The sequence below is a fragment of the Pseudophryne corroboree genome, chromosome 4, assembly GCF_028390025.1.
Source record: "Pseudophryne corroboree isolate aPseCor3 chromosome 4, aPseCor3.hap2, whole genome shotgun sequence".
NCBI lineage: Eukaryota > Metazoa > Chordata > Amphibia > Anura > Myobatrachidae > Pseudophryne > Pseudophryne corroboree.
The window spans coordinates 306757499-306781493 of NC_086447.1; the positions used below are offsets into that span (position 1 = coordinate 306757499).

The 23995-nt window shown below is 39.0% G+C and overlaps 1 protein-coding gene across 8 annotated transcripts in view; it reads left to right on the forward strand.

Moving 5' to 3' along the window:
• The window catches only part of NAALADL2 (N-acetylated alpha-linked acidic dipeptidase like 2), a 1057096-nt gene that overhangs the window by 685251 nt on the left and 347850 nt on the right, over positions 1–23995 (forward strand). For 7 of the 8 annotated variants that reach the window (XM_063916285.1, XM_063916288.1, XM_063916286.1 and 4 more), the window contains 3 exons: positions 10135–10227; positions 15751–15956; positions 22552–22683. In XM_063916285.1, coding sequence (XP_063772355.1) covers positions 10135–10227; positions 15751–15956; positions 22552–22683 — 431 coding nt within the window. The remainder of the gene's footprint in view (positions 1–10134; positions 10228–15750; positions 15957–22551; positions 22684–23995) is intronic. The other variant, XM_063916290.1, reaches the window with a different exon arrangement.

A 23995-nucleotide genomic window follows, 5' to 3' on the forward strand; every position in this document is an offset into this window, starting at 1 on the left:
CTTGACTTATACGGCAGTACCACTGGACTGGATTTATACACCAGTACCACTGGATTTATACGGCAGTATCACTACACTTATACGGCAGTACCACTGGACATATATGGCAGTACCACTGGACTTATACAGCAGCACAGGGACACCACTACTAGACTGATGCAGGACAACACAGTACTACTGCAATGGACTGGACTTATACAGCAGCACTGGACATATGGCAGCAAAAGACACCACCACTATGACAGGACTGATGCAGCACAAGACACTACCACTGTACTAATGCAGGACAACACAGCACCACTGGACTGGACTTATACAGCCACACTGGACATATGGCAGCAGAGGACACCACCACTGTGACTGGGCTGATGCAGCATAAGACACTACACTGAACTAAGCAGCACAAGACAGCACTGTAATCACCACCCCATTTTCCCTTCCACACAGACACTGAGGACGGAGACACGTCCTCTCGCTACACTCTCCAATGCCAGAGGGAAAATGGTGGTGATGCATGGCTCCTTATATGGAATCCAAAACCCGCGAGAATCCGACAGCGGGATGATGACAATTAGTCTCGTTCTGGTTTCATAATCAGGCTAGAAAACCCGAGCCGGTCTCGGATCCAGGCTCGGGTAATGAATTCCGGTAGGGTTCGGTTCTCAGGGATCCGAACCCACTCATCTCTAAAAATTACCATTGTAAGATGACAGCAGACCAGAATACAGTTTATTAACATTGTTGAACAACTAACACTATGATTGAATCATTTCAGCTAGCATTGCTAGAACTAAAGCCATGGGCAGTTCCTGCAAATGCCTCCAGCATATGCATTATTTTTTACTCTCAACAGAGATCTATCTTTGTGTACTCTTTAATTTGATCTTGGCTTTCTACTAGGAAAACATCTGTAATGCTTTTAGGTCTGGCCTAAGGTAACTCATTCTCTAAATGAAAAAAAAAAAAAGATTTTATTTTGAGAAACACACCGCAACAAAATAATGATGTGAACCAAAAAGGATCACAGTGAGGCATTTCAAATGAGATATAAAGTAATGATTGTTTGATTGTTGGTAATGAAACTATCCTGTAAATTGAACAATTTAATTAATGGAAAGATAGGCGCTTGTTTACTAAAAATATTTTATTTATTTTTATACTATTTGTGTTTTATTTATCAAATATTTCAAAAACAGATGCCATAAATACATTTATATTGTATTAACTGCAATCAGAATTTAGTGTTTGTCTCTTTCAAGATGGAAAGTTCAGGTCTCTGTAAAAAGCTGCATGCCATTTAGACTCTAAATGCATATTATTATTTTATTTAGTAAGCATTGGCTTCCAAATCGCAGTTGTTTTGCTGCAGATTACCGGCTATATTGCACCTACAGATTTACTATACTCAAACCTGCCAGAAACCACTGAAACACCACACTTTATAGAGTGGAATGGAATAGAATATTAAATGACCATCATGCTTTTTTACCATAACAAGTATAGAAACCCCAGATTTACTAAGCAACGAGTTTAAAAACTGCTGCAAACCTGCTAAAAACCTTGCCAAAAAAATTGAGTTGGTTGTGACAAGTGAAACAACAAATAAAGCATGCCTTTTGAGGTATTGACACTATTTATTTAGGCATACAATAATAAATGTGATGACCTAATTTTAATCAGGAACCAGTTTTATAATAATAGATACTCTGAAAACTGTGAAAGATCCACACAGACACATCCAGGGCCGGACTGGATACCTGGCACTTCTGGCACATGCCAGAAGGGCCGATGGGCAGGTGGGCTGATCTGGTCCCTCAGGGAGCCGGAAAGGCCACGCGCAGCACATCCTCCGGCTCTCTGCTTCGGCCGCCCCCACCGGTCTCCATGGAAATGGGGGCGTGCCACGAGTCCTACAGACTCACAGTGTGCCCCCGCCCCCAGCAAGCATCGCCATGGTAATGGGAGCGTGCCACGAGTCCACACCCCCATTACTTGTGGCACCCCCCATACATAGTGGCAGCGCGCCCCCGTGACGTGCACATGCGCACCTCGTGACGAGCACGCGTCCACGGTCACGAATGCCCGGGCCGATTTAGACCCTTAGTCCATCACTGGACACGTTCAATCTAGTATATATTATCGCACACTATGACGCAAAGTGCCTGTATTTGTGGGTAGTCACAGAAGTCAGATGTACTACCTTGTACTAATGCAAGATTCTGTTTAGCTAATATGAGGATGTACTGTATTTGGCTGCAAGAGAATAGAGCATGAATGATGACACTCATATTGCTTTCCAGCTCGTATCATACCACACATACCTGTTCTAACAGTTTACTGTAGGTCAAATTGTGCAGCTCAAGCTTTTTTAATGTACAAATAAAGCTCTCTCCCTTCTATGGAGCAGTCTCTAATACCCAACTCCATTTTCCCTGACAACGTCCTCGGGGCCTCATTCTGATTTGAGAATAAAGTAAGAAAGAACAAGAAACTGTGCACTATGATAAAACCACACTGCACTGCAGGTGGGACAGATTTAACATTGGCAAAGAGATTTTGATTTAAGAAGGGCGTGTCCAAACTGTTATCTAAATTGCAGTGTAAAAATAAAGCTGTTCAGCATTTGTGACCTACATGCAAAAGCAGCCGGTATTTACCCCACATGCAAAAAAGATTGTGTGTGCACCCCTTGCAGTGCAAAATGGTTTGTCCAGGTACACAGTTACTTGCTCTTTCTTACTATATTCTCAAATCAGAATCAGGCCCTCAGTTCCTAATCCCCACATCTAACCCCAGTTGACAATGCAAAACCCCAGACTGCTGAGCCAAAATATATATATCCCTGAGAACGTGTCCTTGTAAATGATAATCTTTTCTTATAACCAATGAAAATAGAGACATCTATAAACTTTAATCATTGATATGCAAATTTTACTACCTTAAGCATCTTTTGATGAATTGCTGTGGTTTACCTGAACCTGTGTTATTTTATTTGTTTATTTACACAAACTAACAATAGCTGCTAATTATGGATTCATTTTTTCCGACAATGAACACTGAAATCACATTCACTCATTTCATATAGTATTCTGTAACTTGAACAAACCTGTATTGAAAAAACTTGGAAAGAAATGAAAATGTGTTCCCTGTAGACCTTGCAGATTTTTTAGAGGCTGCATTATAAATAAGTATTGGAATTAACAAATACCATGCATTGGAATTAAAGTATATTTTGCAGTTAAGGACATCTACTGTATGAAAAATTTAGAAGAGGGAAAAAAGTATTGGTCTGCATATCGTGGTTCTGGTGGTATACAACCCCTATAGCTTTTCTGGCTAAGATATGCACTATACCTTGCATTTAAGAAAATCTATCTGGATTTATAAGGTACCTTTACATTGGGGGTAATTCAGAGTTGATCGCAGCAGCAAATTTGTTAGCAGTTGGGCAAAACCATGGGCACTACAGGTGGGGGTGATATAACATTTGCAGAGAGAGTTAGATTTGGGTGGGTTATTTTGTTTCTGTGCAGGGTAAATACTGGCTGCTTTATTTTTACACTGTCATTTAGATTTCAGTTTGAACACACAAATCTAACTCTCTTTGCACATGTTACATCTGCCTCCCCTGCAGTGCACATGGGGCCTAATTCAGACCTGATTGCTAGGCTGCAAATTCGTACAGCCTGCGATCAGGTCTAAACTGTGCTTGTGTATGCACCGCAATGCATAGGCGTGTTGCACAGGTACAAAGCGGATCGCCGCTCAACAATGGGTATGTGCGAAGAATCCATTTGCACAGCCGTTCACAAGGAGATTGACAGGAAGAAGGCATTTGTGGGTGGCAACTGACCATTTTCAGGGAGTGGTTGGAAAATCGCAGGCATTCCCAAGCCTTTGCACGGAGGGTTCCTGACGTCAATTCCAGACCCGGACAGGCTGATCTGATGTGATCACATAAGTCCTGGGCTGTGCCAAGACTGCACAAAATCTGTTTGTACAGCTCTGCTACACATGCAGTTGCACGCTTGCAAAGCTAAAATACACTCCCCCTGCAGGTGGCGACTATCTGTTCGCAGCAGTGCAAAAATCGCCTGTTAGCGATCAGGTATGAATTAGGCCCACGGTTTTGCCCAACTGCTAACAAATTTGCTGCTGTGATCAACTCTGAATTAGGCCCATTGTCCAATTTAGGACTCCATCCAAAGTACAGCATTAAATTGACATTATTTTAAAGGATGTAATGTTACCATTTTGCTAGGTAGGCAAAACAGAAGACTTAACGATTCTACATTCAGTGAGCTGGATAAGGAAAACGCAAGGCTTGTAGAATCATTGTTTATGTTTTGTTTGCTTATCACAGTTTGCTTTATACACTATGTGGGTAATTCAGAGTTGATCGTAGCAGCAAATTTGTTAGCAGAGGGGCAAAACCATGTGCACTGCAGGGGGGGGGCAGATATAACATGTGCAGAGAGAGTTAGATTTGGGTGGGTTATATTGTTTCTGTGCAGGGAAAATCCTGGCTGCTTTATTTTTACATTGCAATTTAGATTGCAGTTTGAACACACCCACCCAAATCTAACTCTCTCTGCACATGTTATATCTCCCCCCACCCCCCTTGCAGTGCACATGGTTTTAACCATCTGCTAACAAATTTGCTGCTACGATCAGGTCTGAATTAGGCCCCATGTACAGTAAAAGGATTTTTTTTTTTTTCTGTGACTACAATGCCCAGTAATGAACACGCTGTTTGAATTGGCTTCGGTGACAGACGGCCAGCAATGTGAAAGATGAAGTAGAATTTTATTTTTTAATAATGACTCAAGTCACTTATGAGTTATGACAGATGATATAGGTTTTTTTTTCTTTTGACACAAGTCACTGTATAATAAGCAAATAAAAAGCCAATGTAGAATCTGGTAACAGCTATTCCATAGAACAAATAAGTGATTATAAAACATAATAAATACACCTTATTTAATTATCATTTATAGATGCCAACATGACCCCAAGTTCCTCATTTGTTAGCATGTTTTTATTTTTTCTTATTTCAACTAGTCAGTTAATGATCAGTTACCATTATCAAGTGTCATAATGAAATCAAATACCGTTAGCTTTATCTGCCACTGGAAGATATTTTCCAATTCAAAATGTGATTAAAAAAAAGGAGAAAACTATTTTAAACATGATGAGATTTTCTAAATGCAGTCACCAAGTCTCACAGTTTAAAGTAGTTTAGCAAACTTTTGCAGTACACGCAATCAATTTATCAAGTAACTGTTGGTGATTTAACCAGCATAAAAGCATTCTTTTGCAATTTACCTGTCATATTGGTTTGCTTGAATTTGTCTTGTTGAGACATTATTTATCCTTGTGTGTACAAGAGTTTCACGGATTTTTTTTAAGTTTCTTCTTTTTCAAAAATATGCGTGTTTTATTATATTTGAGCTCTGCTTAGTGCAATTTTAAGGAAAACTACTTTAATAAAATATCTTAATATAAAATTCATTTGGAAATGTAACTCATTAGAAATATGCTGGATATATGGCATTTTTCCATCCCAAAACACATTTTTCCACTACCAAAAAACAGTGAGCAACCAATACAAGATTATCTGGGTAAAATTGATCTTTCATAAAAAACAAGAAAATTCAGTAAAATAGAAAGATATGTTTAACATCTAAGTCTTTTTAATGGGTGTCAAAATCAGACTCTGCTTATAGTAAATATGTCACATATCAGATTTGGGCAGCAGGATATATATTACACAAACGCAAATCAAATTTTTATTTTAAGAGAGAAAATAAATTCAGTGTCACTTTGCTGTCTCTAATCATTTGGGGTGAAATATTAAAATAGCAGCTTTGGATTTTAAACTCCCTATCTGTTGATATTTGCAGTTTCTAGTTTTTCTAGGGGGCCTATTCATCTCAGGCTGGGTGGCCCCTGATAATTAAGTATCCATCTCTCTGTGAGTAGCATCAGTGGACACTAAAACACTAAAGCAATTAAACATTGGTCCTGTGTAGGGACAGCTGATTGGAAGATAGCTGTCCTGTAATCTATATCATTGCTACTTCTGTAGCAGTGAAATTTAGCACTGCCAAGTCATGCATGGACACAAAAAACTCAATGTCCACTGGAAGGAGCTGAACAGAGATGTAACCCTGGACCTCCTTCCCATATGAAGGAGTGGGGGTTCGGGAACAAATGCCATCTGAAGATGGCTAAAGTTCCCGCTGTCAAGTTTTGAAAATGCATTTTTAGAGCTTGATGAATTGAAGTCTCCATAGTAATGTATGGAGGCAGCGGACCAGATCAGGACTGAAAGATAAGCAGGAGATATCGGTGATATCCATGATATCTCCTTCATTACCTTTATAGTGTTAATTTTAACCTACTTTTGTAGAAATTAAGGGATCATGAACAGATCCCTAAGACTTATCACAATTCTAAATAATTATATAAAAAAAATACATGTACAACAGGAGTTGGGATTCATTTAGTTAAAATGAATTTATATATATTTAACAATATATAAAATTCTTGAATCATTAAATAAAATAAATATTAACATAATTAAGTATGGCTGTGGACAACAAAGAATGGATAACTACAACAATTACATGCATACAAAATACTCATTGGTGTTCATCTCTCCTTAAAAAAACATGCATCGTTTCCCAGTATAATTAAAAAAGGAGAGCACTCCCAGCTAAAATATATAAACAATCAACAAAACGATTGTTCTTTCTGAAACAACATGCAAATATAGCGTTAATATTTGTTAGTAGCCAAATAAACAACCAGTATATTTTTGGAATTCCATGCAAGCACAGGGGGAATAAACAAATCCAATCAGTTAGGGCTGTGGTGGTATGAATGATTTGTAAGTAATATTTATACTTATGTAAGATTACCTTATTTATTCAATATATGTATTTACAAAGTGAATAGAAGACTGTCACTATAATTGTATAAGCTCAGTTTCAAATTCTTCTACATTCTATTACGTAGCATAGAGTAGAAAATGTCTGTACCTTACTCTCTCAATCAACTTCCTACCCCTCTTACATCAACAGTCACTCCTTTGACCAGGTATTTTCTCACCTCTATATTGTACCTGACTTCAACTACTTCACACTCCCTTTTTTACAGACCACCTTCTCTCCATCATTACTCCCTGCACTAATACACACTCCTCAAATGTAATTAGTAAAAAATGTAACCCCACTAGTTTCTAAATCTCTATTAACTCCCTACTCTTCCCCATAACTGTCACTGTCATTTGCCCTGTCTCCCGTCTATGACTATTGCACTTGTCTCTGCTTCCTCAATTGTTATCTTATACTTATATTACTGTACATCAATATCTGTGCCAAGCCTGGCACACTATCCTGATTTGTTAATCCAAAAGTGCTCTCAATCATTCTCTCTTGCCAACTTCATCCACTTTAAGTTCATTCATTCATCCTATAGCTCCACTCTCTCAGTTGATAAACAGTCCTATTTCTGTGCATTCTCTACTGGTCCTATAACTTTTGCAGCCTTTTTACTATTTTCAACTTTCTCCACCCTATTCTTTTTTCCCTCAGTATACTTGATTTGGCCACCCCCAAAAGGTTTCCCTTTCCTCTGCTCCCAAAGTCTGTGGTCTGGGTGTCATCCTTGACACTGCTCTGATTTCAGTCCCTATCCAATTCTACTATTTCTACCCATATAGTATCTCCAAAATCAGGCCATTCTTCACCTTGAAATCTGCTAAAGTTCATTTTTTACATAGTTTACTGTACTCTGATCTGGCCTTCCTATCACATGCCTTATCTGTCTTTAGTTTTCCCTAGCTCTGATGCCAATCCTATTTTCTTCTATTGAAACTATACCTCTGCTGCCCAACTCTCCCAGTCACTCAATTAGCTCCATTTACACTGCAGAATCAAATTCAAACTTCTCTCTCACCTACAGTACAAAGCACCCAATTACATGTCTCCGCGTTAGATCTCCAGCCTCATTTACTAACATACTTCTTCCTTCTCTTCTCTAGTAATGACAGCCGCTTAAACATTTCCTTTATCACCACTTCCTACTCTTGCATTAAGTATTTTTCCTGGAATGATCTCATCCTCTGGAATGCCCTCCCTTGCTCTATTAGATTTTCAACCAGTCTAGTCTTCAAACATGGCCTTAAAACTTTTTTTAATTCTAGCTTTCCACCCCTTACATAGAAACATAGAATTTGATGGCAAATAAGAACCAATTGGCCCATCTAGTCTGTTCCTTTTTTGTTATCCTTTAGGCAATCTCAACCCTTTTTGAACCTTAATTATTTGTAAGGATGTTCATATGCCTATCCCAAGCATGTTTAAATTGCTCTACAGTCTTAGCCTCTACCACCTCTGATGGGAGGCTATTCCACTTATCCACTACCCTTTCTGTGAAGTAATTATTCCTTACATTTTAGCCCCTTCTTCTATCCCTGCATACTCTGTCTCTTCTACTCTGTCCTTTTCTCCCTATTCTCTCCACCCATACCTTTTATAGATTGTAACCTCATGCAAGCAATGACTTCTCCCATTTGTCTTCTCCACATAATTATGCTAACTGAACATTGTAATTTATAACTCTCAGTGAAACTGTCAACTTATTTGTTTTAGTCTGTAACTGAGTGTCAGTTGTATTCCCCTGATGTGGCACTACAGAGCCCTTGTGGTGCCTCATAGATTAATAATAATAATAGCAGCAAAAAATAACTTTTTACTTCAATTGATTGTCATTGTCCCCTTCATTACTTACTGTCAAATCTCATGTATCAATTAATTTCAACCCCTCACTAATTGCCTTTAGCTCTAACACTCATGTATCAGTTAATTTCAACCCTCCACTAATTGCCTTTAGCCCTATCACATTTAAAGAACTATTCTGGCTAGTTGGTCAGATTTCAGAGTGTCCATGTACGGTATGCATGTAGCCAATTTAAAAAAAAAGAATGTTTTTTTTGATAGTGACTGCATTTGTGATTATAATTTGACCAGATTTACCATCTATCCACATAATCATGTCATAGACACCAATTACACACTTATCTAATTTCTAGTTCTCTCCTTCAGGAGAGGCCAAGAAGAGAGAGGCCACTGACTGGCGGTGAGGGTGGGGCCATGCACTTTGTATCATTAGGCCCCATCTCTCATGAGGAATTCCACAACTAATGGGTCACCCATGAGGAGGCAGAGCCAATCTAATGTGATTTGCATAGACATTTATCATATTGGCTCCACCCTCTTATGAGCAATCTGAAAATTACAGCATTATACTCTCAGTAGTGCCCACTTCCTTAGTAAGTGATCAGGTTGAACAAGGACAACCGGGGTTAGGGGGACTTCTCAAAAATTTGGGTTTTCCAACAATTTCCGGTAGAGTAGGTACAGTAAGTATGAGTTAAGGGCTGTGTGTGTAGATCCATGCATGCTGCAATTAGGTTTAAAATAGCTTTATTTTTTTTTAAAGCAAAACATCGTGAGGCACTTTAAGACTAGCAAAAACATTGTAGAGCTCCAGATTTCAACACTTGAAGACTCATATTTTTGTCTACATATACTTAAACTTGAGAGATGCAGAATTTAAATGAACAGGTGTTGCCATCCCCAGTTAGGCTCTACATTCCCTACACACATTTCCATCCCCTAACTTTTGAATTTTCTGAAATAGATACTGTAGTACATCTTATTTTTGCACAGTCTTTAAAGAAACATAAAGAAGAAAAACAATTATTTCCAGCGCCTCCTAGCCACCTAACTATTAAAATTGGTCGTTTAAATCAAGACAGCAGCTCTCAACTGTATTTTTATTTTTACTTTTGCATGTAATAAATTGGATATATAACTATATGCGCTCTCTGATAATATATTATCTCCTTTTTTTGCTTTAAAGAAACATTGATATGAAATAAATAAACCATTACCAAACTACTTCTAAAGTTACTGTATGTATGAAAATAGAGAAAGTTGACATAAAGTGGACAAGTCCTTTCTTTCTTTGTATAGTTACTTAGTTTTAAAATCTAATATCTTTTTTTTAAGTTTGGTGATGTCATAACAATTTATAATTGACATATTTCTCATTTCTCTACTAAAGATCATGTAACACTCAAACTAAATATCCAGTCCATCCAACTGTACAAAAACATATCAAATTCGATTGGTTTCCTCAGGGGATCACTTCTTCCAGGTATGCTCTCACTCATGTTTCTCCAAGCTGAAAAATTGAAAACACAATGTACTTTTAATATATAAGCATGTCTATCTGGTAAACCAAACATTAATGGAATTCAGCTACTAGTGCTGTCATAAGGCCACATGTATTCCATTAACCTTTACAAGTGAACACATTCTGATTATATAGGAGCAGACAGCAGTTCATGCAAAGTAATAAAAAAGTATAAACATAAAATAAATACAGTAGCATAAAATATTTAGGGTAAATTATTTTCTATATGAAGCAAAGCTACAATATGTACAATGTCCACTTAGCTTTACAGTGGAGTGCAATTGGCTTTTGTAACACAAAAATCATTCATTCAATAATAACTTGCAAAAAAGCAAGTCGCTTAATGGGCAGTTAGGTAAGAATGCATTAGTGCATCCAGTGTTTTCTATACGTGTTTACTGAAAGCAGATTTCACTCATAAACCATAAAAAGAAATAACTAATATCTAATATAAACCAATCAGCCATAATGTTAATACAAACTGTCCAATAATGTGTAGATCCCCCTTGTGCAAACAAAAATACACTTCCGACACATTGAGGGATGATCTCCGCAAGGCCTCTAAAGTGTTTTGTCCAGTCCTGTGGTATCTGAAAATTAGACTTGCAGTACTGTATATACGTTAAGTCCTGTAAGTTGCAATTTGGGGCCTCCATGGCTAAGACTTGTTTTTCCAGCACACCCCACAGTTGCATATCGGACTGAGATCTGGGGAACTTGGAGAGTGAGTCAATACTTTGTCATGTTAGTAAACCATTCCTGAACAATTATTGCATTGTGGGTAAGTGCATCATCCTGCACAAAAAGGCTAATCCATCATGGAATATCATTAATTTAAGGTGTTCTTTAACAATGTTTAGGTAGGTGGTATGTGTCAAAGTAACATCCACATGACAGCTAGGACCAAAGGTTTCCCAGCAGAACATTGCCCAGAGCATCACACTGCCTCTGCCAACTTGCCATCTTCCCATAGTGTATCCTGGTGCCATCTCTTCTCCAAGCAGATCCACATGATATAAAAGAAAATGTGATTCATCCGACCAAGCCACCTACTTCCATTTCTCCATGCTATAGTTCTGATGCTCTTGTACTCATTGTAAGCACTTTTTCCAGTGGCAGGGGTTAGCATGGGCACTCTGACCAGTTTTTCAATCCTACACAGCATGAACCTTTTCAGCAATATGTGCTATAGTAACACCTCTGTGGTATTGGGCCAGACAAGCTAGCCTTTGCTCCCCACATCCATCAATGAAACTTGAGCGCCCAAGTTTGACCTTGTTGCTGGTTTACTGTTTGTTCTTCCTTGCACCATTTTTTGTATGTACTGTACTAACCACTGCATACTGGGAATATCCCACAAATCCTGCTATTTTGCAGAAGCTCTGACCCAGTCGTCAAGCCCCCATAATTTGACCCTTGTAAAAGTTACTCAGATCCTTATGCTTGCCCAGATCTCCTGATTCCAACACATCTGCTTCAAGAGCTGACTACTCAATTTCTGCCTAATATATCTCAATTCTTGGCAGCTGCCATTGTAATGAGATAATCAATTGTATCCACTTCACCTGTCAGTGGTTTAAATGTTAAGGCTGATCTGTATATGTTGCTTTTTCTTTAAAACATTCTTGTATATCTCAAACATGGTAAAGAATTGAATAAAGGGATACAGTAGGTCCAGGTGTCACATTCTCCCCCACCAACATCACCCTCATACATCAAAAAAACATGTATGTGGGTGAAGCACTCATGCACCCATTTTATTCCTAGGTACTTGTACCCACTGGTTTTCATTAAATGAAAGGGCAGCTGTTAATAGAAGATCCTGATAAAAGGAAGTTTATATACTGTAAGATAAATGTTTTTTTTTACATGTTACCTAATTTAGCCGCTAGTTTGAGAATGGATTGTGCTTCTTTTTTATGAGGGAAATAATAAAGTAAACATGGAGTAAAATGCATGTGTGTTTATCTTGTTGCTAAAAAAAACAAATAGCAAATGTAGTAATCAAGGTTGTAAATGTTCAGATAATAGTTTTGGGGGCTATTTTGGAGAACTTCACTTTAAAATTGTTGAGGTAATGGGGTAATTAATTAAGATGCCAAATGTTGGAGAAGAGAAACATAACAGTAAACACATGTCAGAAGTGTTTTTGCAAAGACATAACATAAAAAAGAAGACAAACACAGAATTCTATCAAGCCTTTTTATTACTATTGAGCTATTGTGAATCTGCAGTGGTGTTATTCTTCTATCAATATTTACCTGAAGTGAAGACCTCTGCCAAGTGTCAGCAAGTAGCTACAGCAGAATGAGTTTTAAAATAAATAGAAGGTAATTACATAGTCTTCATTAAGAAGTCAAGCAAGGGTTAATGGTTTTCTCAATAACCCACACTTTTAGTATATGCTATTTAACATCTTAGTTACAATGCCTTACTAATTCTCATTCTAAGTTAGCTAATAGGTGGTTTTATGGCAGACCAGAAAGGTATTTAACTCAGCATTTTATCCTCACTCGGGGCAACATTATTATTAGAATTATTCTAAAATTATCATAATAGTATATTCTGTTTACTGATCCATAACATAAAATGCTGAATTGTATTATAAATTGTGTTTCAGCAATTTTTATGATGCTGAAACACTGATTTTTAAACACAAACTACTGTAAGCTTAAAAAGTATTGAAACAGGAATCAAGTATAAATATTTTTTGATTCAACTAGAAAACAGAAAATTATTATATATTTGTATATCTGTATAGATATATAGATAAAATAAGCCAGTAACATCCAATGCAAAAAATATCAGAAATCTTTATTGTGCAAATCATGCATATTCCATAAAGTACAAAAAGCAAACAGCTTAAACAGGCGACTGAACAAACCAAATACTGTAAGTAGCATAGCAATAAGCTGCATGAATGGAGTACTTATCAAATACAGAGAGTAAATCAAGTGGCAATCATCCAGTAAAAAGTCACTGCTCCTGACAGCTGTTTCTGTGTATTGGAGGATATTAACCAAAAATGCTGTCGGGTGCAGTGTCTTTACTTGATAGGGTAGTTATAATGGGCCTAATTCAAGGTTGATTGCAAAACAACATTTTCCTCTAATGGGCAAAACAATGTGCACTGCAGGTGGGGCAGATATAACATGTGCAGAGAGAGTTAGATTTGGGTTGGTTATATTGTTTCTGTGCAGGGTAAATACTGGCTGCTTCATTTTTACACTGCAAATAAGATTTCAGTTTGAACACACCCCACCCAAATCTAACTCTCTCTGCACATGTTATATCTGCCTCACCTACAGTGCGCATGGTTTTGCCCATTAGAGGAAAATGTTGTTTTGCAATCAACCTTGAATTAGGCCCAAAGTACAATAATATGGGGATTATTCAGGTTACATTGCTAAGTGATGCAACCGCAATACCCCCATTTGCGGCCTGGCCAATGCGATAGCATCGCATTGGCTATGAACGCCTCTACCTGATTGACAGGCAGAGGTGTTTGCTGGGCAGGTGGGGCATCGTGCAGAAAATGGGGGCAGGTCAGCTGCATTTTTGGGACAGCAGCGTGGCGTTACACACAGCCGCTCTGATGGAAAAAATGGCAGTGGCCCGTCTGCCTTTGCAGCTAGGCTGCGGAGGCAGGGGGTCATCCACAGTTTCTGCGACTGCAATTAAATTGCAGTCACAGCTGCTGGGAGGCCTGATCAGCATACTGGGCAGCCTTGCCCTGTGATGGGCAGCCCCCAGCATGCAAAAGAATGAAATCCAACCTGAATAACCCTCTATATACCTTAATAGAATTGACAACTTTTTCTGTATTATTCATTTTTGTTTTCAAGAAACTGCTAAGGGTGTGGGCAGTTAAAAAAAATTAATATACTATATTATAACCGCAAATTCATCGCCTGCCTTTGACATACATCTTTCTCAGGGAAATAACATGGCCAGAGCGTTGCCAATTACTGAGAATTATACTTTATTGCAAATGTATGCATTTTAGACGTCCCCCTATTGTTCTTCAAACAAATATTAACTTGCTTGGGGTGATATCAATTTGGTAAAATATTTTTGTATAATAATATGATTATTAATTATGTTTTGAACATATTGATTTAATGCTGCACGTGAGTTGCATAACATGAAGGCATTATACTAAACTACTGTTGCAGTAAGAGTGTTCAGCGCTGAATAAACCTATTTTGTTTGCCAAAAATGCATGTGGCAAGTTTAAAAATAAAGCATTAACATTATCATAATAGTACGTGAAACCCGTGTTCTAAATGTGTCAGCTTATTGGAAACAACATTTCCAATGTAAGTGTGATTATGTATGTATATTGCATTATACTTTATGTACCTTATAATTGAAATCAATCTGTACTGCAATACCTCTCGTTGCGCTGTGAAACCACAATATAGATTTAATGGTGACCATAGTACAGTATATCTGTACAAGAATGAGCATCTACAATAGGAAAAGAACCATAGGAGTAAGATCCATAAGGAAGCAAGGTGGAACTTTAGAGGATATGATGTAAACACACCAATTCTTGGCGTGGCTAGCTAATGTAATGCCAACAACAATGGGACTACCGAAACCTTATCACTGTTATCAAATATTTATTTAGTTAGATATTTGTGGAATGTGGTTAAACTGGAACATCTCATTGCAGCGGGTAACATGGTTATGTTACAATTAAAATATCAAGACAAAAACATATTTGGCAGATGCTGCAAATAGGTAGAACAGTAATGGAACAAACATTAAATTATTTTAAAATTATAAAGTAAGACACCTGTCTATGAATTGTAGTCCACAATTTAGAACTTGAAAACATATACCATTCAAACCATCAATTAGTTGTACTTGCAAAACTCTGAATACAATTTGACAAATTTTCTTTTTCTATTTTTCCATAAAATTCTGTACCATATTATAACTTTCTAAATGATTAGTTAACAAAAGACAATATGTAACACAACAGTTTTCTCACGTGCAGTTTTCATGTACTGTATCCTAAAGTTGGCTTTGTCATTGGATGAAATCCATTGTGGAAGCAATTTGCATATCCCTGAAACCTGTTAAGTTTTATTCCCACTTACTAAACTCTTAGACCCGTTGTACATGTAAATGTAAATGTTATGGTTTGTCATTTAGTAACACATTAAAAAATGTTGGCTAAATGCTAGTTTCAAATACATCGAGATACCCTACAGTCATCTGTCTCCTTTGATCTTACAAATTAGTAATAACAAAATTGACTTAGTTAAAATTTCCCCATAAAATCTTTTATTGATAGAGTGAATTCTGAAAAAAAAATGTTTTCATGGTTTGTTTGAATAAACAAGTTATTAAGCAACGTGTTTCAACTGACCTTTAATAATTTACCAGCAATATTAATAGAATGATGCAATGAAGAAAACATTGTATAAATATAGTTTATTAATATTTGACTTACATAAAAATACATTTCTCCAGACAGATATATCATACTTGGTAGCCCTCACTTTGGTGGATATGAGGAAAACCCACAGGAGTGGGCCAGTGGTGCTGCAATTATGATGTCAGTTATAAGAGCCATACTGCTAAAGGTGAAGACAGGATGGCGACCAAATAGAACAATTATTTTCTGCTCGTGGGGAGGAAATCCGTTTGGTAACATTGGATCTTACAAATGGGGAAAGGTAAAAAGAAGACAAATAAAGAAAAACAACTTATTTCAAAACTTGTTCAAATTCAAATAGCATTATAATACACCAACATATACTGAAATCAGTGGCGTCCCTGGGGTCAGTGATGTCTGGTGTGCCAAATAGCCACGATTCTGTAACATATATTACTTAATAGATAAGTGCCATGTCTGTATAACTAAAATAGTAATAATAGCAAATTAATGTTGTCATTTTGCCACAGGAAGCACAAGTATATACTCGGACATACAAACATATTTAAAGTATGACAAAGAGATTGCCAATAGTATTACACATAACCCATTAGTGGAAATCAATGTATAGACAAAATACAGCAGCTTGAAAACTATTAAATTGAATGTCTTAAAGTTACTGGATTATGAATAATGATACTGATTTTCCATGAGGTTGAGAGCAAGTCTTTGAGCTACTGAAAGACATTCACCCTCTTCTTGTAAAGGCAGTCCAGCTTTGGTTTTGCTCTCTGCTTGTCATGATGAGAACAAAGGAGATATTCCTACATACTTTAGTGCTTCTAGGAAAACTGAAAGATGCTCATTGCAGTATTTTACAGTATACTGTACTTTGTTCTATTCACTCTTTACTGCCAAAAAGGTCTCCTAATGTGTTCTTACCCAGTGTCTGGTCACATTGTAAAATGTGAAAGTCTCATTGTGGTGTTGAGGCTTCACATGTTATCATTTACTATATAGCTTAACAGAGCCGGCCCTAACCAATATGATGCCCTAGGCAAAATTTTGGCTGGTGCCCCCTAGCACCACCGCTGGTTCCGCCTCTGACCTTGCACCTCTTTCCCACCACCATCACCCCTCACCCATAGCAGTCCTTATTTTGGTGTTTGTACCCCCTATATTTTAAATAGGAACAGTTCGCACATTTGGCACACAGCCCAAAAAGGGGTGTATTTTTGCTGGCAAGGGGCATGGCCATACAATAGTAACCCCAATTCCAATTAAGCCACACAGTACTGCAACTTTATTCACATTTGATCATGCGATAGTGTCCATAATTCATATTACATCCCACAGTAGTATTACTTTACCTTATAAACATTACTCCTCACAGTAGAGCCCCTTATTCACATTACATCACACTGAATTGCTCCTTATTCACATTACACCACACCCTATTGCTCTTTATTCATATTAGACGACACCGTAGTGCCCTTTCTATACGCAACACCACATAGGAGAGCACCTTATACACATAATGCCACACAGTAATGCATTTATACACATAATTCCATACAGTAATGCCCCTTTATTTATTAATGCTCTTTTACACATAATGTCCCTTACATATATGCTGCACATTATTAATTCCCTTATACACATAATGACACACACAGTGCCCGCTACACATTTTCTGCACATTATTAGTGCCCCTATACACATAATGACACACATACAGTAGTACCCGGTTACACATATGCCGCACATTATTAATACCCTTATACACATAATGACACACATAGTGCCCCTTACACATATGTTGCACATTATTAATGCATTTTTACATGACACACATAATGCTCCTTACACATATTCTGAACACTACTGCACAACCAACCCACTCACATGCACACAGCACTCACACTGCCACTAACACTGTGACCTCTGCCTCTGCTTGGATACAGATGTGTCCTCATAAATCTTGCCTCAATGCTAACGTCGGGCACCTTTTTTTATGAAAATGCATCTTATTTGCATTGCTATGTGGCTAGGATGCACAAGCAACTTCTGCTGATTAAAATGATATGTAGCATGCCTATATACTGTGTGAGACTGTGGCTGTATCTGCATAAGAAATGCTACACACAGAATATAGGCATGCCGCATATCATTTTAATCAGCAGAAGCTGCTGATGCCCCATGGCATATCAAATGCCCTAGGCAATTGCCTAGTTTGCCTATACCCATGGCCGGCTCTGTAGCTTAATAAAACGTTCCCTACTCAACATATCAAGCACTTTCTAATGGTGGCCTGATTTTATCAAGGGTCTCAACAGTATAGAGGTCTTAAGGTCTTAAGATCCTACCCTTAAGACCAATGAGGTCTTAAGGGCAGGATCGTCACAATCTTTACTAGAAGTTGGTAACTTAATTTATCTATTAATAATTGGCCTTATGGACATTTTTGGGTGACTCTCTTGGGGAGAGGGTATCTCTACAGAATCCACTGCTCCTCCAGTACTGGACATTATCACCAACACCAAACTTGAAGGACCACTCTCGACATTTATCATCTACAGCTCTGCAAATTAATATCTCCTCCATATATGAACTCTTTACCTATTTAAAGGTTTTTCATTGATGATACAGTATATACCTTTAAAAAGACTAGCAACCTCTGGTATATCTTTTTGTGTGTATGTGTGTATATATATATATATATATATATATATATAGCAAACATACGGCAGCACTCCAATAAATCACGCTGACACCGGTGTCAGCGTGATTTATGGGAGTGCCACCGTATGTATGCTATTGTTGGAGTTCCCTGCACAGGACCCTAACGGAAGGCACCACTTGTGTTATATTTGCTGGGAGTGCTGTCTATTTGGAGATTTTTATATATATATATATATATATATATATATATATAGATCAGAATCAGCTTTATTGGCCAGGTACACTTGCGTATACTAGGAATTTGTTTTTAATTTACAGTGCAGCAGCCAGGGGGGGAACACGTAGAAAAGAGGGGGATATATGCAGGATACACATTAAGTAAAAGTACACGATGTTCGTTCCAATCAGAAGATCGGAGTACAGCGACTGGACAGTGAGTCAGCCCAGCAATTTGTCAGGAGTTCAGCAGGTGCGCTGCTTGAGGAAAGAAGCTTTTGAGGCTTCTATTGGTTCTGGTGGGAATGGCCCTGTAACTTTTCCCAGATGGCAGCAGGTTGAGCTTGCCATAGCCCGGGTGAGGTGGATCATTGACTATCCTAGTCGTCCGTTTTTTGGCTCTGGACTGGTACAGGCCATGGACAGGCGGATGGTCAACTCCGATGATCTTCTCAGCAGACCGTACCACTCTTTGCAGCCTGCGTTTGTCTCTCTCGCTGGCGGAACCATACCAGACGATAATCGAGGAACACAGGACAGATTCTACAATTGTGGAGTAGAAGAGGAGCAGGAGATTCTGTGGGATGTTAAACTTCTTAAGTTGCCTTAGGAAGAACAGCCCCTGCTGCGCCTTTCCGAGGGTGGCATTTGCATTTGGTCTCCACTTGAGGTCTCTAGAGATCGTAGTCCTCAGGAACTTGAAGGAGTCCACTAGCGGCACCGCACTATTGGCTATGATTAGTGGGGGTGCTTCAGCTGGTTTCTTCCTAAAGTCTACTACAATCTTGATGGTTTTAAGTGGGTTGAGCTCCAGGTTGTTACAGCTGCACCACCGGGCCAACCGACCCACTTCCCGTCGGTAGTCCGATTCGTCCCCTTCTTTTATGAGGCCGATGATGATGGTGTCGTCAGCAAATCTAATGATTTTAACCAACTGGGACTCAGAGGAATAGTCATTAGTGTACATGGAGAAGAGCAGGGGTGAGAGGACACAGCCCTGGGGTGCCCCAGTACTGATGTACCGAACTTTGGAGGTGAATCCTCCCACTTTGACCACCTGTATTCTGTCAGTCAGAAAGTCCACAATCCAGGAACAGATTGCTTCCGAGACCCCTTGGCAGAGTACTTTGTGGTAGAGAATGCTGGGGTTGATTGTATTGAAGGCTGAGCTGAAGTCTACAAACAGGATCCTCGCGTAGGTTCCAGGCGTGTCCAGATGCTGCAGGATGTGTTGCAGGCCAAGGTTGACAGCATCCTCAACGCACCAACCAGGCGCTCGAACACTTTCTTGACCACAGACGTCCGTGCAATCGGTCTGTAGTCATTCAGGCTTATGATATTAGGTTTCTTGGGGATTGGAACAATTTTTTTTTCAATTACAAAAGCTGGATATCTTTGTTTAAGGAAGAAATAAAAAACAATTTCCATTGTAGAGGTAAATGGACATTGAGTGGCAGGCTACTGTATGTTGTGCATAAGCCGGTTTGCTAAGAGTAAAATCTGTACTTACTTACTGTGCATGTGCACAAAAAGTATGCAGAAAAGTCTACACAACTTATACCTGCAGCTCCTTCCGGGGCAGTAAAGGCGTTTTCACATAAATGCAACTGAGTTACACCTGAATGCAGCCACATACACACCTGTCAGAAGCCATATCTATTGTCAGGTATGTCAGAGAGTACTATTACCTGGGCTCAGGCTTGATGGAGGGGCCCAGAGACACCTGTGTTAGCTGCTAGGGGAGACATTGTCCCCATTTTCAGCACTGGACACAAATGTGGCCACTGGCACCCCAGAATTTATGCATTATTTTTTTTAAGGGGGTATGTTCATGCTTTCCTGGAATTGATCATGTCTCCCTGAATACCCTGGCCCGTGGCCACTCTCTGGAGCTCTGTCTACGGCAGCTGATGAATTACTGCTGCAAGATCCATGCTAGTAATGATGAGTGTCAGCATAGATAACAATTTTTTTTGGGGGTGACCCCATGTTTTTTGTATTTTAGTATTTTCAGCTATCAGCTGAGCTATAAGCACTTGTCCTGGGATCACTTTGGGAGATGTCTGCTTTAAAAAATTTTTTTTTTTTTTTATAAACTATGTTAGACTCCCAATCTTCTTAGTCAAGATGATGATGATGATGGTGATGATCATAAATGGTGTCACTGTTGGCAGAGTCTATGGGCAGAATTCAATTGTTTTATCCGATGGCAGACAGCAGATGACACTCAATAGAGCTATCTATTTGTAGCTCAGTCCAAGCAAGATCGGATGCCAGCACCTGCATTTCAGCTTGCACCTCTCAGGGGTGGTGCGAGCTGAAATGCAGGAGAAGTGACCCATTTCAGCTCTCAAATGGGACTTTTCATGTCACATCCATTAGTTTGGTTGGGTTTAGCTGCTTTATGCGGCTATACCCAACCTTTCTGGGTGCAATCAGTATGGAAAAAAAACAATTGAATTGTGCCTCGCAATCTCCCATAATTTTAGCAAGCGATAAGGGATGCAAAACAATTTAATTCCCCCTTATAACTGTTGATATAGATGCCAGTGGTATTTATTAAAGATCAGTCAACACAATGAATAACTTAAACAGGTTGGGTTTTATTTAACCAGGCAAAACAAATTACAGGGTTACACATGGTTAATTCAGTATGTACACACTGCAGAAGGCTCTACAGATCCGGCCTGCAAAGTGTAGGGTTAATGTACTATGGGCCTAATTCAGTCCTGATCGCAGCAGTTAAATGTTTCTCTAATGGGCAAAACCGTGTGCACTGCAGGTGGGGCAGATATAACATGGGCAGAGAGATTTAGATTTGTGGAAATTATTTTGTTTCTGTGCATGGTAAATACTGGCTGCTTTATTTTTACATTGTAATTTAGATTTCAGTTTGAACACACCCACCCAAATCTATCTCTCTCTGCACATGTTATATCTGCCCCACCTGCACTGCACATGGTTTTGCCTATTAGTGAAAATTTTTGCTGCTGCAATCAGATCTGAATTAGGTCAGATAATTGATGTGCTACATAGAGAAGCACACACTCGCATAAATATACATGTAATTGCATGTTTTTTGTGAATGCATTTTGTGTCTGCATTTTTAATACATTTTGTGTCATCCATACATATGTTCATAACATATAGCTGAGTTAGTCTGCCCCTGTCACACTATGAGATTCTCCTGAAAATTGTCTCAGTGTTGGACAAACAGACCAGCATGGTCAAACAGGTCCAATGATTTATCTAACTGATTTTTTACTTAGGTCTTTTTGAAAATGTATATGAGTCCTCCGTGTGTATTACCCAAACCATGCTACATGGTTTAGTGGTTCAAATCTTAGGGAAAGAAGTCTTATTACACGTGAACCAGGGTTCCCAAATTATGTCAAATTTAACAGATCTATCATGCAATGATGCAGTAATCTTCTCCATTGTAGATACAAACCACATTTTTTGCCATTACCATGCATGGCGGTGAAGGTGTAGAATTTTTCCAACATTTTGCTCCTGTACATCTGGCTGCATTATGAATGTGATGGATAAGCTTATTAGTATTTGTATTGAAGTCATCAATAGGAAGGCCCAATAGCGTTGATCAAGGGCTAAGAGAGATGATTGGGATTGAAAAAAAATGTTTCCTAATAGAGCTTCAACTTGGTTCCAAAATATACAAATTTTAGGACATTTCCACCAAATTTATGTAAAGTCACCGATTTGGCAACATGCCCTCCAACACATAGGGGAGGATGCAGGGAAAAGAACACATTTTTGAAACCATTTTAAGACAGTTGATCTTAAGAATAGTTTGGCACTCTAAACTTTTTAGTAAATGTTCAGTGGATGTGTTGATTTTTACAGGTAAATGTGAATTATATTCTATACAGGACACTTAAAGAGCATTTTTTTCTTTATTAAATAGCCATGTATATCTGGATATCGGTCAAATAATACTGGTTTGTGAAATGAATATAATACTATAATTTGTGTTACAGGATCTTCAAAGAATTCTTGCTGACAATGCAGTTGCATATATTGGTTTGGAAAAGCCAGTACGTGGCGATGGCAGCCTCAATTCTTTCTCATCACCATCGCTCCAACAATTGGCAATTGAAGTAACAAAAAAGGTAACATTACTTTCTGTGGTTGCCGTGGTAATTTAGAACTGCTGGTATTGAACATTTAATTTAATGGCTGGGTGCTTGAGCACTGCCTAGGCACACTGTAGTTCTGTTAACACTATATATTGTAGTGTAATATAAAACACCATGTATCCAAGTACCTCTTTTATGTCCAGGGGTGTAGCAAAGTTGGCTCTGTTGGAGTGCGAGCTCCAGGTGCTGAAAAAATTAGAGGGCACCCTTCCCTTGGGCCACTGTACTGGCAGCCGCAGAGCAGGAGTAGGAGAAGCAGAGGGTGCGCACACTGGCTAAGACTCGAAGACTAGATAGGGAACAGGGCAGGCCAGAGGCGACAGCAGGAGACACTGACAGCCGGAGCTCTGTCTCTCTCTCTGTCTCTGCAACACCTCTCTCTGCCCCTCAGGCTTCTGCAGCACAGATCTCTGCCCCTCAGAAAAATCTGGGACATTATCAGGTTTGGGATGGCAGTTCTGGGGTTTTAAGTTCATTGAGGCATTTGGGGATTATAAAATGGTGTGTGTGTGTGTGTGTGTGGGGGGGGGGTTTGGTGCATTATTTTCATTGAGAGTTTGGGGGGTTCAGGTCTGTGGGGAGGGTGGTCACATTTGGGGCTTTATTTTCATTGAGGAATTGGGGGGTTGTGAGATCAGTCAATCAGGGCATATATAGTGTTTTCAATTTATATGACATAAAAAGTAAATAGTTAAATACAGCTACTTCCATAGCGGCTCTACCATGGTATATTATGTATAAGAGACTCGACCATAGTGTAATGTGGATAAGAGGATCCACTGTTTGGCGTAATGTGTATAAGGGGCTCTACTGTGTGGTATGATGTGAATAATGGTATTATTCTGTTGCCACCCACCTTCCCAGTGAAGCCTTTATTTATTTATTATTACCAGTTATTTATATAGCACACACAAATTCCACAGTGCTTTACAGAGAATTTTTCGCCATTCACTTCAGTCCCTGCCGCATGGGAGCTTACAATCTATATTTATGACCACAAACAAAGACACACACAACAGCAGTGGCGTAACTACTGCCCCCGCAGTCCTCGCGGTGGCTTGGGGGCGAGGGGCTGCGGGGGCGCCACTGATTTACAGCAGACTGACATGCGGACGAGCGTCCGCATGTCAGTCTGCAGTCTCCTTCCCTCCGCCGCTTTTTGGAGGGACACGGAGGGCACACAGCGCGCCTCCCTGTGTCCCTCCTGCTGCATCATCTCCGGCGGCCGCGGGTCTAATAGGGGGAAGTGCCGTCCATGAGCTCTAATTGGCTCACGAACCGGCAC